Source organism: Diabrotica virgifera, chromosome 1, assembly GCF_917563875.1.
Source record: "Diabrotica virgifera virgifera chromosome 1, PGI_DIABVI_V3a".
Classification (NCBI taxonomy): domain Eukaryota; kingdom Metazoa; phylum Arthropoda; class Insecta; order Coleoptera; family Chrysomelidae; genus Diabrotica; species Diabrotica virgifera.
The window spans coordinates 307,280,642-307,296,934 of NC_065443.1; the positions used below are offsets into that span (position 1 = coordinate 307,280,642).

General features: G+C 32.4%; 3 protein-coding genes across 4 annotated transcripts in view; 1 reads left to right on the forward strand and 2 right to left on the reverse strand.

The window, feature by feature from the left end:
• Positions 1-16,293, reverse strand: part of LOC126886036 ((11Z)-hexadec-11-enoyl-CoA conjugase-like) — a 522,212-nt gene that overhangs the window by 44,756 nt on the left and 461,163 nt on the right. The window lies entirely within an intron of this gene.
• Positions 8,916-16,293, forward strand: part of LOC126886020 (nucleolar pre-ribosomal-associated protein 1) — a 44,380-nt gene continuing 37,002 nt past the window's right edge. The window contains exon 1 of the mRNA XM_050652860.1: positions 8,916-9,153. Coding sequence (XP_050508817.1) covers positions 9,039-9,153 — 115 coding nt within the window. The 5' untranslated portion in view covers positions 8,916-9,038. The remainder of the gene's footprint in view (positions 9,154-16,293) is intronic.
• On the reverse strand, positions 11,225-13,471 carry LOC114332685 (uncharacterized). Its single transcript, XM_050652867.1, has 3 exons — positions 13,131-13,471; positions 12,395-12,898; positions 11,225-12,329 (listed from the first exon to the last, which is right to left on the reverse strand). The coding sequence occupies exons 1-3, from the start codon at positions 13,228-13,230 to the stop codon at positions 11,275-11,277; spliced, it is 1,659 nt and encodes a 552-aa protein (XP_050508824.1). The 5' UTR covers positions 13,231-13,471; the 3' UTR covers positions 11,225-11,274.

Here is a 16,293-nt window from a genome sequence, read left to right on the forward strand (position 1 = left end):
CAAAAATGTAAAAATATACAGGGTGTCCCATTTAAAAAAACGAAGTTACAATCAACTTCCGGTATAACCGGAAGTAGCAAACAGACCAAAATATTTTCATTAAATAGTTCACACCTCAAAATCCTTGTATAACAATTTTTATGATTTTATTACCTTTAGTTCTCGAGATATTTCTAATAGGCCCTTTATCTGCCTCACCCTGTATATTTCATGTTATTTTAATGATAACGGACTTTATCTATAAGTATACCGTATTTTATTAATTTTTACCATGCTCTCCGGCTAACCCGGATTTTCGATAACCCGGATCGGCCGCGGTCCCGATTAATCCGAGTTATCGAGGTTCCACTGTACTTCGGCGAGTTTGTTGCCAACTTTCAATGAAATTGTATTTCTCTCGTACCTATTCGACTTAAAGTAGTAAGAGTCGTATTTGTATATGTACATTGAATATATAATGAATATTTACATAATTTAGAATATTCCCGGAAGAAAATCTATTTTTGTGATTTCCTTGACGTACCCGTAACCATTTATATTTAGTTGTAGCGATTTTCTATGTTTTTACATAATTTAAATATTATAATTGTCATTGTTAAATGAGTAGGTACATGTACATGAATTATTGCACATATTTATTTACACGAATTAAAATGCATGAAGTATGCTATTGTACCTTTTTATTTATACAAAACTTAGAGCTTGTTACGCAGGGGGAGCCCTAGGTGGCTATACTATAATATACAGTAATGAGTGCCCTAATAACCGGCGAAATAACGCAAAAGATGGAAATAGTTATTTTTCTAACTACTAGTGCGGAAAGTCATACTTTTCCGCACTCGAAGCATTCGAGTTCGGAAAAGAGACTTTCCGCAAGAGTTAGGAACAATATTTTTTCTACGAGCGTTTAAAAATGACCAAATCTTAATCAATTAATTGAATTGAAAAATAACGCTAAAAAGTCCATTCATTTTTCAGCAGAAGAAGCACTGGGGAAATGTGACGAAAACCATAAAGGAATAAATCCGTACTGGTGAGATGAAGAAGTAGAAAAGGAAATTACAGATAAACGTCGGAAATACCAAACGTTCCTATCAACAAAAAGAGACAACGATAAAATAATTTACAAAGAAGCCAAACCAAAGTAAGAAAGAAGATAACTCAAAAAAAGAACGAATCGTCGGAAAAAAACTGCCAAAAAATTAACACTTACATAGGAGGTAGAAGAAGCACAGAGAGTTGGAGATTAATTAAAAATATGAGAACTAATAAGAAAAAAGACGTTATATCACCAATAACAACGAAAAAATGGGAAGAATATTTCAAAAAATTACTAACAGAACAAAGACCAGAATTTGTTAACATAGAAGACAACACGATAGGTATACATGTAAATGCATCCCATTACAAATAAGTAAATCAGAGATGGAAGAAATAACCAAATCCCTGAAAAAATGGAAAATCCCCTGGTCCTGGTGACATCCCTGCAGAATTAGTGAAAGCCGGCACAGACAAACTCCAAGAACAGCTAAGAAAACTCTTCCAAGATTGCTTAAATGGTGCCGAATTACCAAAAGAATGGAAATTATCTATCATGTCAACAATCCACAAAAAGGGCAGCAAGGGTCAATGTGAAAATTACAGAGGAATTGCGGTAAACAGCACAATAAGTAGGATGTATGGGAAACTTATTAAGAACAAAATAGAAAATGACTATAGAGATTACGAAGCAGAGGAGCAAGCTGGCTTTAGAGCTGGGCGGTCCACAGTAGACCACCTGTACTCTATTACGCAAGTTATTGAGAAAAAAACAGCCGTCAATAAAGAAGTTCACCTGGTATATGTAGACTTACAAAAAGCATATGACAGTATGCCCCTCAGCAAACTATGGTCAACCCTACATCAAACCAACATTAAACATGGTCTTATCAAAGCAGTCCAAAGTCTGTATAATGGAACGACTGCAAAAATTAAAACTGGATCAAGGATGTCTGAGGGATTTAAGGTCACGAGAGGATTGAAGCAGGGTTGTTGTATTTCGCCTACCCTTTTTAAAATTTATCTGGAACAAGCACTCAAGCTGTGGAAAAGAAAATAATGTAATGGCATGGGAATCCCTCTCAATGACGACACAACACTATACACTTTATGTTTCGCTGATGATCAAATTCTGATTGCTCAAGATCATGACGACTTGAGTTACATGACGCGGAAGCTAATAGAAGAATATAACAAATGGGGTCTCGAAGTCAACATTAAGAAAACTGAAGCCATGTGTATTGGAGAAACAAAGCAGTTCATTACATTAGACGATGGGGTAAAAATTAAACACTACGATGAATACAAGTACCTGGGCATGAAGATAACTCAAGATGGAACACTCGATGATGCTATAAAAGACAGAAACATGCAGGGTAGAAAAGCCATATCCATGATGAACGGCATTCTGTGGGCCAGACAATATCTAAAGCGAACAAACAGCTCATATACAATAGCATACTTAAAAGTATAATCACATATGGCAGTGAAGTTTGGCCACTGAAACAAATAGCGCAGAAAATGTTACTAGTAACAGAAATTGACTTCTGGAGAAGAGATGCAGGCAAATCAAGAAGAGATCGGATACCGAACGAGAGAATGCGAGAAATAATGGGAGTAACACATACAATAATTGATGATATAAAAACAAAACAACTGGTATGGTACGGCCATGTATAGAGAATGCCAGATGACAGGATCTCTAAACAGATTTTAGCATGGACACCACAAGGGAGGAGAAAAAGAGGAAGGCCGAGAAGAAGATGGAGGGAGGGAATTGAAAAAGAACTAGAGGAAAGAGAAATCCTTCCAGGTCTATGGTTAAACACAGAAGAATGGCGGTTAGGAGTCGGAAGGAGTCGGAGAATGCTGTAAACCGATAGTAGTAGTAATAATAACGCTAATAAGTTATAATAATCCCGAATTAGAGTCAATGCGGTGCCTAAATATCTGTTATGCAGTAATGAATGGTGTATATCAATACAGGTTTTAATATTTTAAAGTCATAGCAACGACGTGAAACAAAGCAATTATTGTAAAAAATCACGTCACACACTTTAAAATTTCCACGTATCTTTAATTACGAATTATAAAATAATTCAGTGATTTAGATGGCATTAAGTGACGAAGAACTACCCCCATCTATTCTCGACGTTGTCGATAATCTTGATCTGTTACCGGAAAAATCAATTAATTAATTAAATTCAGTGCGGAAAAGTAATGCGGAAAAGAAATGCGGAAAAGTAAAACTATTCAAACTAAAACGCGTGCGGAAAAGTAGACTATTTTGCACGCTCGTAGAAAATAGTTATTTTACTAACTAGTGCGGAAAGTGATACTTTCACACACGAGACTGCCGTTGAGTTCGGAATAATATTTTTTCTAGGGCCGTACGTTTGGAAAAAAGCCACAAAAAATATAGTTATATCAATTTTTATTTAGAAGTGAAAATACACAAATTGCCTAATTCTTTGACAAGGTTGGCAAAACCAAATTTTCAATATAATGGGTTACTACGACGACGATATTGGTTTCCATGACGACGATTCAAAACCATTGTAATTGTCTCCTGATCTGACTTTTAAATATTACCTATGTCAAAATAATTTTATTTCATCGAATTTTCGCGCTAGTTTCATTAAATCATGAACACAATAAGATAAATTTGAAATAAATTAGTAAATAATATTTAAACATTAGTTTAATATGTAATTGTAGTTGTAATATGGCATTATAATATATTATAATGCCATATTAAAAGGTGCTTTACTTTCATGCACGCCATGCGGGAAAGTGCAACTTTCGGAAACGAAATGCGTGCGTGAAAGTGGCTCTTTTAGCACGGCCGTAGAAAAACATTATAAGTTGTGAGATGAAGCAAGTTCTTGTACGTGTCTAGTTGACTCAAGTCATAATTATACATTATATATACAGGGTGTTTGGTAAAGAATGGGCCATAACTTAACCTTAGATTCCTGAGGTTAAAATAAGTCGATTTAGGCTAACTTACCTTAGTACAAAAGTTGATAATAACCTAAATACAGGGTGTCAAATTTAAACTTTTAATTAATTTATTTTTGAATATTTCCTGACAGGCATGGGAGAACAACACGAAATTTGGTAAGTGGTGCTGGCATTGTACAATCTACTAAATTATGTTAAACAAACGTTTCTGGCCACTACCAGAGGCGTACGACGGGGGAACGTGAATGGTTGGCCATTCCCAAATTCTACGCCACTGGCGCAATTGCTATTTTACTGCAATTTTTTTATTCTTCAATACTTTTTATGTAAAAAACATACTCTTCATTTGTAATGATAAAGCCATTAGTTTTCAAGATATTTGAAGCTAAAAACGAAGGAGCATAATACATTAATCAAAATAAGTATGCCTTTTAATTTTTAACTTCAAATATCTCGAAAACTAGTAACTTTATCGTTACGAATAAGGAGTATATTATTTGCATAGAAAGTATTGGAGAATCTAAAAATTATGCTAAAATATCAGTTTCATCGGTGGCGTAGAATTTGGGAAGGATCAGCCATTCACTTTCCCCTGTTGTACGCCTCTGGTAGTAGCCAGAAACGATTATTTATTAACATAATTTAGTAAGGTGTACAGTGCCTACACTTTCTGCCAAGTATCGCACGGATATCTGAAATTATTTTAAAGTATTCTTTTTTTTTTTAATCATTTATTCTTTATTTAAAACTTTAAGAACTATGTGTGCCCGGTACTATAAAACTATTTGACATACCTTTATGGTACTTGGCAGAAAGTGTAGGTACTGTACACCCTACTAAATTATGTCTATATAATATATAATCGTTTGTGGTTAATACCATGCAGAGGCGTACGACAGTGGAAAGTGAATGGTTAGCTCTTCCCAAACTGTACGCCACTGATGAAACTGCTATTTTAGCATAATTTTTAGATTCTCCAATACTTTCTGTGCAAATAATGTACTCTTCATTCGTAACGATAGTTATTAGATTCGAGATATTTGAAGTTAAGGTGAAACAGTATAGCGATCAACAGGTAGCGAAAACGCGTTCCAAGATTGCGGCTGTAATTTTGAATATTTTTTCGAGATATTTGGCACACGTATTCGTAATATAATAAAGAATCGCGGTACAGAGCCCAATTTGAAAAATATATTAATTTGTGGAAATTACTCTGTAATTAAAAACAATATTAAAAAAACGAGCCCGTATCGCCATTAAGAAGAACAAAAAAATAAACTTTCTTCAAATAAACTTTTTTATCCGATGCCTAGATTTTGTGTCATTTTGGAACTACTAATGAAATAAAAAATTTTAGTAATTGCAAAATGACATAAAATCTAGGCATCGGATAAAAACGTTTATTTGAAGAAAGTGTATTTTTTTGTTCTTCTTAATGGCGGTACAGGCTCATTTTTTAATATTGTATTGAATTACAGAGTAATTTCCACATATTAATATATTTTTCAAATTGGGCTCTGTACCGCCATTCTTTATTATATTACGAATACGTGTGCCAAATATCTCGAAAAAATATTCAAAATTACAGCCGCAATTTTGGAACGCGTTTTTGCTACCTGTTGATCGCTACTGTTTCCTCTTAAAAATGAAAAGGCACACTTATTTTGATTAATGTATTATGCTCCTTCGTTTTTAGCTTCAAATATCTCGAAAACTAATGGCTTTATCGTTACAAATGAAAAGCATGTTTTTTACATAGAAATTATTGGAGAATCAAAGAATTGCACTAAAATAGCAATTGCGCCAGTGGTGTAGAATTTGGGAAGGGTTAACCATTCCCGTTCCCCCGTCGTACGCCTCTGGTAGTAGCCAGAAACGTTTGTTTAACATAATTTAGTTAGGGTGAACAGTACCAGCATCACATACTAAATTTCGTGTTGTTGTCCCATGCCTGTCAGGAAATATTTAAAAATAAATGAAATAAAAGTTTAACTTTGACACCCTGTATATCGGTTATTATCAACTTTTGTACTAAGGTAAGTTAGCTTAAATCGACCTATATATTTTAACCTCAGGAATCTAAGGTTAAGCTATGGCCCATTCATTACCAAACACCCTGTATAATTAAATGTTATTCGTTTCGGCTGACACAAAGAAACGTGAAATCGAAATACAAACTTAAAATAAACTTAATTTCAAACTAAAATTGTGGCTTATTAGAGCAGATTGTGTAATGGTTGGCAGTTGCCCCTCCATGAGAAAAGTTTTTACCTTGTTGTATTTGTCCCATATCAACTCCAAATTGTAGGTGAATAAAGCTTGTCACGCACGGGGAGCTAAACTATAATGCATATTATATTAGATGTAGTTTAGCTCAGCGTGCGTGACAAGCTTTAGGGATTTTTCCTTTATTCCGAGACAATGAGCTGGCCAAATACCCAAGTAAGTGGAGAAAACAAACCAAAGAAGAAGGAGAATACATTCATAACCTAATCAAACTTAAGTTAGGAAGAACGTCATGCGTACAATTATGACTGAAGTCAACTAGCTATTAAAGCGAACGTCTAAGGTGCAAACTCTCGATAGTGGTAATGTAATTTAAATTAAATTATAGCTGTGTACCGATGTTTTCCCACCTTTACTAGTTTCATCTTTTTTATTTCACAACGTGTTATGTTATTTTCCATCTTTTGCGTTATTTTGCCGGTTATTATAATAGTGCTCTCATCACTGAATAATATTATATATTCTATCATATTGATCACATCCCTTTTTTTGGTGAATCTTAGCTAAATGTATGTTTTTATACATATTTCATTGGACTCTACTTACTGCGGGTTTCTCAAAGCTAAGTACTTACTCCAAAAAATTGGTGTTACAATACTTTTCTGTCATATTTAATAATTTTTGACATATTCATTTATATTTTCAATATGTTATCTTATTTTAAGCATGTTTAACTATTGCAATATAGTTTTAGCAGGTTTTATGAAATGCTAGAGGTATGAGATATATGAGGATTACATATGCCAAAACAAAATATTGTTTTGTTTTTTTAGTAAAATAGTATTTTTAAAAACATGAGTAGGTACACAATCTATAAATTGAGTGGGTCAGGTCAGACGTAAAAGGGTTTAAGTGCAGTTTTGATAGTTCTGAGAAAATCAGCTTCAAAGTTGTTTGAGTTTTATAAATTCTAGGAGTTATTAAACTAAAATATATCTAATGTACAATGTTCTATAAAATGATCAAAATATAAGGGTATATACAGCGTGTCTACTTAAGTTGGAAACATATGGGGAACTTTTTTATTATTAATTTTACGAAAAAAAGTTATTCTGTATAAAAAGTTCTGCATGCCCCAAAACCTAAGATTCAATCATCAGATATCAAATTTTCTCAATATTATACGAGGTATGTCAAAAAATATGAATTTCGGTCAAGGGTAAAGTACCTTTATTTCTCTCAATATCGAAAATTCTTATGATAAAAAGTTGTTTGGAATTAAAAACTAAGATCAAATATGCAATTACATGCTTTTAATTGAAAAAAAAAGTTTCTCAAATTTATGGATACCCAACAACGTTTTTAATTATTACAAATATGATAACTCGTTTATTATTCATTTTACGAAAAAAAGTTATTCTTCATAAAAAGCTTTGCATGGTCTAAAATCTAAGACACAATCATGATATATCAACTTTGATTAATTTTATACGAGGTGTGTCAAAAAATATGAAATTCGCTCAAGATTATAGTACCTTTATATTTCACAACATTTCAATTAGAAGGATGTAATTGCATATTGAAACATAGTTTTTAATTCTAAACAACCTTTTTAATAACCGTTTTCAATATTGTGAAAAATAAAGGTACTTTACTCTTGAGTGAAATTCATATTTTTTGACATACCTCGTATAAAATTAATAAAATGTGATATCTGATGATTGCATCTTCGGTCTTAGGATATACAGAGCTTTTTATAGAGAATACCTTTTTTCGTAAAGGTAATAATAAAAGAGTTATCGTATGTGTAATAAATAAAAACGAAGTTAGTATCAATAAATTTGAGAAAAATTTGGAAAATATTTTTTTCCAATTAGAAGCATGTAATTGCATATTTGATCTTAGTTTTTATTTCTAAACAACTTTTTATAATAGGAATTTTCGATATTGAGAGAAATAAAGGTACTTTACTCTTGAACGAAGTTCATATTTTTTGACATACCTCGTATAATGTTGACAAAATTTGATATCTGATGATTGAATCTTAGGTTTTAGAGCATGCAGAACTTTTTATAAAGAATAAGTTTTTTTCGTAAAATGAATAACAAAGAAGTTTCCCATGTTTCCAACTTAAGTAGACACGCTGTATATTATTATACTCTTACTATATCCTTCCTTTTTTTCAATTATTAAAAAAATGTACTTGAATCCGTACATGGTTCAAGTGCAAATATTAACTATTATACTAATCAGTTTTATCCCAGCTGTTATCCACAGTGTAACTACAACTAGCACGTTGCAAAATACTTCATTAGTCTTAAAAATTCGGTACAGATCTAATATTTATTTACTTGAAATTAATCCTGTATTAATATGAGGTTTTTACAGAATACTTAAAATAGTTTTGTGGTAAAACGGTTCAAGCGCACTTAAACCCGTTTACTACCAATGCAAAATGCAATTGTTTTGATTAAGTTAAATGTAATGACGACTGTAGAGCGAAATATGCTTCAATCCTTTTACTACCAAGTTATAATACCATTTAAGTATGCGAATCTGTACTTCGAGCATATTTTTAAAAAATGCAGTTAAATTAAAAATTTTTAAACATTAACTAATTGCTAAGCACCTATTACTAACAAAAACTTTACATTTTTAAAAAATGAAGAAGAATCTGACATTATGTTCGGCAACGTGGTTTAGTTAGGTTATGTTTACATCGATTTTACGATTTTGGTTAATTTAATGTTGGTTTATTATCTGTTTAACATAAGCATTGAAGATTAAAAATCATTTTTCGGTAAATAAAAATGGGTAAAAAGAAAAACCAGAATCCTACAGAAGAATCAGATAAACCTGCCAAGAAAACCAGAGTATTTTCTGCCAAGGAATTCAGAAAGGAACTTAATACAAATACTCTAGCAAGTAGGTATTTTAGTTAAGAAAATATTTAGCTCTAAGTACCTTTATAAAGAGTTAAAGTCTAAAGCTCAAATTATTTCCTAATATGTATCATCCTTCTCATCCAACCTATATATTCAGGATCTTCTTGATTTGGACTTTTTGTCTCATTAAGGGATTCCTTAAAATATTCAATAATTTTATATGAATTATATTTTTTAATAATAAACTATTTGATTGACAAAATAGTTAATTTCTCATAGAGACCTAGATACCGCGTACCAAAAAAAGTTGATTTGTTGCAAGCTGAAAATTTGTTAATAGCTTAACGGTGTCTAGTCGGCCAAACTTTGATGTATGGGAACACTGGAACAGGGAAGGTTTAATTGTGGAAGAGGTTAAAAATTTGGATTGTGAGACTACGAAAACGTTCTATGTATTTTGTCGGACAGAACTTCCAATTGATGTGTTACCATTTCATTAAACTCTCATGCAAAAATCAGACTGGTGTTTATCACCAACTGGGCATTTTCAAGTGGAACACGAAGAACACGTCAAATGACAGGAATCATGTTGGTTTAGTAATAGCAGTCTGATTTTTGCCTGAGAGTTTAATGAAAGGGTAATAAATCAATTGGATGTTCTGTCTGCTGTCTGTCAAAATAGATGGGATGTTTTTGTAATCTGGCATTCCAAATTTTTAAATTGTTCCACAATTAAACTTTCCCTGTTCCAGTGTTCCCGTACATCAAAGTTTGCCCGACTAGACACCGTTAAGCTATTAACAAATTTTCAGCTTGCTATCAATAAACTTTTTTTGGTATGTGGGATCCAGGCCTAATGTATGTACTCCCATTTTTGAAGCTCCATTATATTTTCATGTAATTATTAGTTATGTTACAAAATATTTTGAATACAGTAACATTGAACATTTCTGCAATTATGTCTTGAATGTTCCTTCCATATTTTAATGTTTCCTGTCTCCCTTTTTTATAATAAGTTATTTAGACCCTAAATTTGAGTTTATACCTACACATATATCGCCGCTTCGCTAGAACTCCTAATAAGTTGTCACTTTAAAACTAAACTCCTAATGAGTTGTCCTAAACTCCTAATAAGTTGTCACTTTAAAGAAATTACCCATACAATTTTGTTAGAAATATATCTAAATACAAACTGTGATAAATAGATAAATTTATAATGTGTTTTTGTTAACCCCTATTACATTTGAGTCTTTTTTCCTCAGATACATTTAAATATAAAACCCATAACTAAATTAAAATTCATGGTGACATTTCAATTATTACTTTAATCATCGTCAGAATAATTAGTTTGTTGAGCGGATGCTTTAAAATTTTAAAGGAACAAACAATAATTAATGAAAACGTAAAAAATGACATTGACAATCATTGGGTTAAGTCAATAATTTCAAACACGCCATGTCTTGTTGCGTGTTTAAGGATGGCTTCAAAACAAATATGGATAATGCCTCCTTGATGCTGAGTTCCGTTGGAGAACTTGCATGACCAATGATTGAGAAGTCCTCACGACTAATAGGGTGGTCAGAATCAGTCATATGTTGGCATACCGCTGAATTTGGAACTGTTTTTGATCGTCTTCCCAAGTGAGGAGTGACACCTAAGTGTTCGCAACATCTGACATTAAAGTGACGTCGAGTCTTCCCAACGTACGTAGCTGCACAGCTACTACATTTGAATTGGTATATAATTACATAATATATATTGTTATATAATTAATATAATATAAACACGCAACAAGACATGGCGTGTTTGAAATTATTGACTTAACCGAGGGGTAAACCACTAGCCTCAAAATTGTACAATGATTTCCAAATTTGGCAATCATTGCTTAATGATTCCCAACTATTTCTGATGATTCCTAAGGATTTCTAGGTTTTGCAATATGATTCCTAGGTATTTCCATATGATTTCCAAGGATTTCCATATGATTTGCAAGGATTTCCATATGATTTCCATGTGGTTTCAAAGGATTTCCATATGATTCCCATTTCAGTTTTTATTATTTTATAGGATTTAAATTTAAAACCGATAATAAAAATAATTAAAAACCAATAATTAAGCAAAGTAGCTTTATTAACATAATAAATAACATAAAAAAATATGTTTAATTTTTTAATGATTTGATGGATTTGATTGTTTTGTATTTCTGTTTAATAGCAATCAAATCATTTCTTTTTAAAGAAAATGGTTCAGTTCCGCTTAGACTAACTGGTCCATAAAATATAAACTCTTTGTGAACATCTTGGATATCATCTTTTTTGGGCCACTTAAAAGTATCCAGGTCTTGTTGTAAAAATGTCACTTTAAACTTTTCTGAGCTGTAGCTGTTGATGACACGCCCTAGATACCATTGTGTATCATAAAACACAGCATAATAAGATTCTAGCTGAATTACTGGCATTTTTGTACTTTCGTTATGGCAATCTTCTAAGTCAGAGAAATCTTCACTCAAAGTTTCACTTTCTAAGCTAATCTCATCTGATTCAGATCGAGATTCAGATGTACTATCTTTATGAGCTCGTTCATGAGGTTGACGAAACATTTTTCTTTTTTTGATATTGCCTGCTGGTTGAAGTCCTTGGCCTGGCTTTTTCCTGAACTGTTTTTTTTTTGATAACCCCTTATGCGTATTTTTAACTGTCATTCCCTTTACCCGGAGCAGTCTGTCGGTTGATAAACGACCCTGTTTTTCCTGAAAAAACCAAATTAGAGTAGATTTTTTTATAATTCGTGTTTTTTTGTCTTTAAGTGTCACTGACAGACACGATTTTTGTGCTTTCTTTTGACCCGTATAGTCTCTCAAATGTAAAGAGTCATAATTATTAAATGTAGAGGTATATTCAAGAAACTCCCGGTCTTCATTAGAAAAGTCTGGCTCGAGGTCTGGCTCATGTTCCTTTGAAATGGTATCAGTGATAATTATACTTCCCTGCACCTCTTCTTGCTCTTCCGGATTGTCACAAGTCGGTAAATTAATTTCTATACAACAATCCCTGTTCATTTCCATCCCAATTTTTTTAGCGTCAGATAGTGCGTCTTCTTGGGCCTTTTTAATTATGTTAATCATTTCATCAGTTGATGGAAACTCAGTTACTTTAAAGACACTTGAATTATTTCCAAGTCGTTTGTTTTCTTGCCTGGGGAATCTAAAATTGGGACCTGGAAAATAAAGGATTGATCAAATCGAGAATTAAAATAACTTTAGCAGCCAATATGTTATTTACCTAAGTCTGTGCTTATCTCATGCATAGCTTGTATACGTTTTAATCTTCTTAAAACATCCAGCAGTGTATAATTTATCATAGTTGAAAATGTGCTACTCATGGACCGAGTTTCTCTAAATACTTTTTCACATGGCTGACTGCTATACAGCCATGGAAGAAAAGCTTCTGAAATTCCATTTTGCCGAAGTTTTTCAATGACTAAAATAATTCCATGAGCGTTTATTTCTATGCATGTATAGGCATTTGTGGTGATAAAATTCTTTTGGATATTTTCACCATTTTTTTTTAGCCAGGCTTTCCAAATACGCATGAAAAAAGTTGAATACCAAATTAGGTATACTCGTCTTTCAACACTAATTTCTTTTAACAAGAATGCATCCAATATGTTGCGAGTCAGTATTAAATATTGCCTTGTAGCTTCGGCGTTGGGAACTTCCTTAAGCATATTTGTGACATGTTCAGAACTTAACTTGTCTATTGCATTGAAGTTCATTTTGTCGGAAGCTAAAAAGAAAAGTGTCAGTGCATAGCTCAAAAATGTTTTGTGGACCGAAAATTATTATCTATGTAATACAGCCAAATGCATAATAGTCCTACCATAGCTACATACATACATACATATATATCTAGTTGGGACTTTAATTTGAATAAAGCTGACAAATTGATATATTTTTACGTTTTTCTGGAAGATTCTTGATTAGAAAAGTAAGTAGCAAATTTATTCTAGTATACTTACATTCAAGGAAGCTCTTGCATAATAAGTGTTTATCTCTAGGATAGTTTTCAATTATGTACCGGATATTGTCAATAGATACTCGTTTTCCTCCCATATTCATAGAAATATTTTCATTTAATAAACGAGTCTTAAGCTTCGTTGATATATGTATAGTGTCTTGAAAAACTGCTGGATTTTCTAAATTGTAATTCGCCTAAAAATAATTACAAATTAAGTATAGAATAGTAGAGCAAAATATGTATTGTTTTCGAGATTGTTTTATAGTGAGAAAAAAAATAAAAATTTTTGAGGTTTTATAAAATTATGAATTTAGAATATCACAGTACTATATAACTAACCTGAAAATATGGAGAGTAAGGGTTCAATGAAGTAAATGACAATTTCGATATAATTTTCATACTTTTTAAGCACCGAGTGTCACCATCGCTTGAAAAGCCCAAAATTGTAATTCCATGTTTTCCTGCTTCCTTTATGAGATATTGCCATCGTTTATAAACATCTTCTGAGGTAAATCTATTATCACTGCCAAATATTGATATACAAAATGCGGGTGATCCATCTACTAATGGCTGAGCCATAAAAATATATGCATTTATTGCTAATGTTTTATTCTTAAAAGCATTTTCAATGTCGCTAACTGAATCAACTGGGAATTTGTTAATGCGAGGAAATCTCGTCTGTTCCTGTAAAGGTGCTACAAAGCCAACCATTTGATTTGAAGCTGAATCATATTGGACTTTTTTGATGAGTGCAGTTTGATCTTCGGATATAAAAATTATGGGTGGATAATTTCTCTTTTGTAAATAAAGTTTTAAGTCTTCAATTCTCACTTCACCCTCTAATATATTATTCATTTCTTCTAGTTGTCTGTGAATAGTTGTGACAGAAGGCAGTATATTTTTTAAATTTGAGTGCAATATTTCATAACTCATCCTTCCTGCGCTAATGAATATATAAAGCCAGAATCGTTTTTCCATCATCAAATTTATTTGTGTGTCCTGATTTATTTTTAGAGTTTCTTATTGCTGAGTCTAATAGATATTTTAGTAGGCCTTTGGTGCCATAATTAAATTTATTAATGCCTTGATTTTCGGTAAGGATACTTAGGGTGTTTGTAACTTCTGGGTTAGTGTCTATGGCATGATTTATGGTATTTAGAAAAGTTGTTATTTGTGTTTGATGATATGGTAACTCATTTAATATGCGCAAGCTTCTTTCTCTTCTGGAATTGCTATCATCAAATAAAGATTTAGCTTTGGGAGACTTTACTTTTTCAGAACCATTGCTTTGATTGATTTCCGCTACATTGTCAAGAAAGAAAAAATCTTCCAATGGAGATGAATTGTCTGGATTATACTCTAATTCAGATACTGGGATATCATTTACAACTTGGCTGGCTCCTTGATGTTCCTCAGTAGAAAAATCATTAACAACAATTGTTCTTAGTTGACTCGACGATTGATTATCTGTTGGAGAGTCTGTGTCGAGGTCTGTGTTATAGTGTAAAAAAACCCCATTAGGATTATTTTGCTGTGCCTCATCATGAATTTCGTAATTTTGGTCAATGAACGAATCATTTTGACTCAATTCAGTAGTCAATTCCAAGTGCAATCCAGATGATGTCGAAGCTCCATAATTTAAATCTGTATTGGGATCGGTTAGGTCAAAGAGATTTCCTCTTGGATCTTCAAAATCTTGGTTTAAGTCACATTTTTATTAGCATCTTTTTTTATAAAGTTAAGTATAGTGGTCTGAATTTCGGGTTTCTGCGGTTTAATCGGTAATTTTTTAGTTAAGTTGGTTCCATCATCTTTAAAATGTATTTTATAATGTCTCAGGAAGTTTGAAATCACCCATTTTCTTCCGGTTTTGGAGTTCTTCACTGAATAGGCTGAAGAAATAAATGTACATAAAGGGCAAGATATTTTTGCAGTAAATTCACCATCCATTTTGACTTTAAGGTTTTTGGAATTATTTAAAACATCTTGTAATCGTTCTTCACTAATTTTGCCTTTGTCGAATTCATTTCGTGAAAATTTATCGATATAGCTTCGACTAATATTTAAAACATGCTGCATCGCATAATTAACTTGCTCTTCATCTTGAGAAACACAACCATCATTTGGAGTACAAAAACCATCGCCTTTGTACAAGAATTCATCTGTACTCAGTAGATATATCTTAAAAACACCCTGTAATTATCTACGATAATTACTTTCAGTTATTTATGTCATCAAAACAACATTACAGCCTTCATTCGATTATATAAATATTGTTAGCCAAGATCACGATTCACTAATAATTGCAGAGTCAATTATAAACACTTTTCATGGTCGATGCTGAATAGGCATTTCTAAATATATAAACAGTTAAACTATAACAAGGGAATTCTTTATTATTATAGGAGACATTCGTCATTCTATTTTGGTGATCAGACGTAATATTTCCACATTAAAGATAGTGTCTCTTTCTACACGAGATGTTCTTTGGGTGAGGTGCTACCAGCTTATACTAATGCGAGTGTAAATAAACCAACTCAACAAGTAAGCGTATCAATTATTCCACCCCTCGGATAAGGGATAACCACCCTCACCGGGAGAAGATAGCCTTAGTGCCCAGGGCTGTCATATGGCGATCCAGAACCAGGGAAGAACTCAGGACTGGTGAACAGGACAGGTATGAAGAATGAAGATTACCACTCTCAGATCGAGATGTACTTTTATTTGTCACTGTTCTTCTCTTTTTGGGGAAAGTTTTTTCAGCTGGACAGCCTTCAGACCTTTCACAAAGAAGTGGACGTTTTAGCAGTTTAATTTTTTTTTCTGATTCTTCCTTTACAAAGCGCAAAAGCTTTTTATGGCCTTCCGGAATTTTAAATAGAGAGCATTCTTCGCTGACAATTCCAAACATTGCTTTTTTTTCTTCTCCTTTCAATACCTTTGAAAGGACGTCCCTTGCATAACACTCCATTCTCTCAATGTCTTCATCAATATTAAACTGTGAAAGGGAATATAAATTATCAAATCCGTTGTATATAAGAAGTGATTTGAGATAAGCGGGAACTTCAGCTTCAAAACTTTTTAACAAACCATTAATATATTCCATCGTAAGTAACCTGAAAATAATAACAAATCTAACTCTTAAATAAAGCAATGCCTTTTTA

Coding starts and splice junctions, on each gene's coding strand:
- LOC114332685 (XM_050652867.1), bottom strand. CDS start 13,230: ATGAATATGGGAGGAAAACGAGTATCTATTGACAATATCCGGTACATA. Junction 12,899..13,130: donor ATGCAAGAGCTTCCTTGAAT/GTAAGTATACTA, acceptor TTTTCTTTTTAG/CTTCCGACAAAATGAACTTC. Junction 12,330..12,394: donor TGAGATAAGCACAGACTTAG/GTAAATAACATA, acceptor TTTATTTTCCAG/GTCCCAATTTTAGATTCCCC.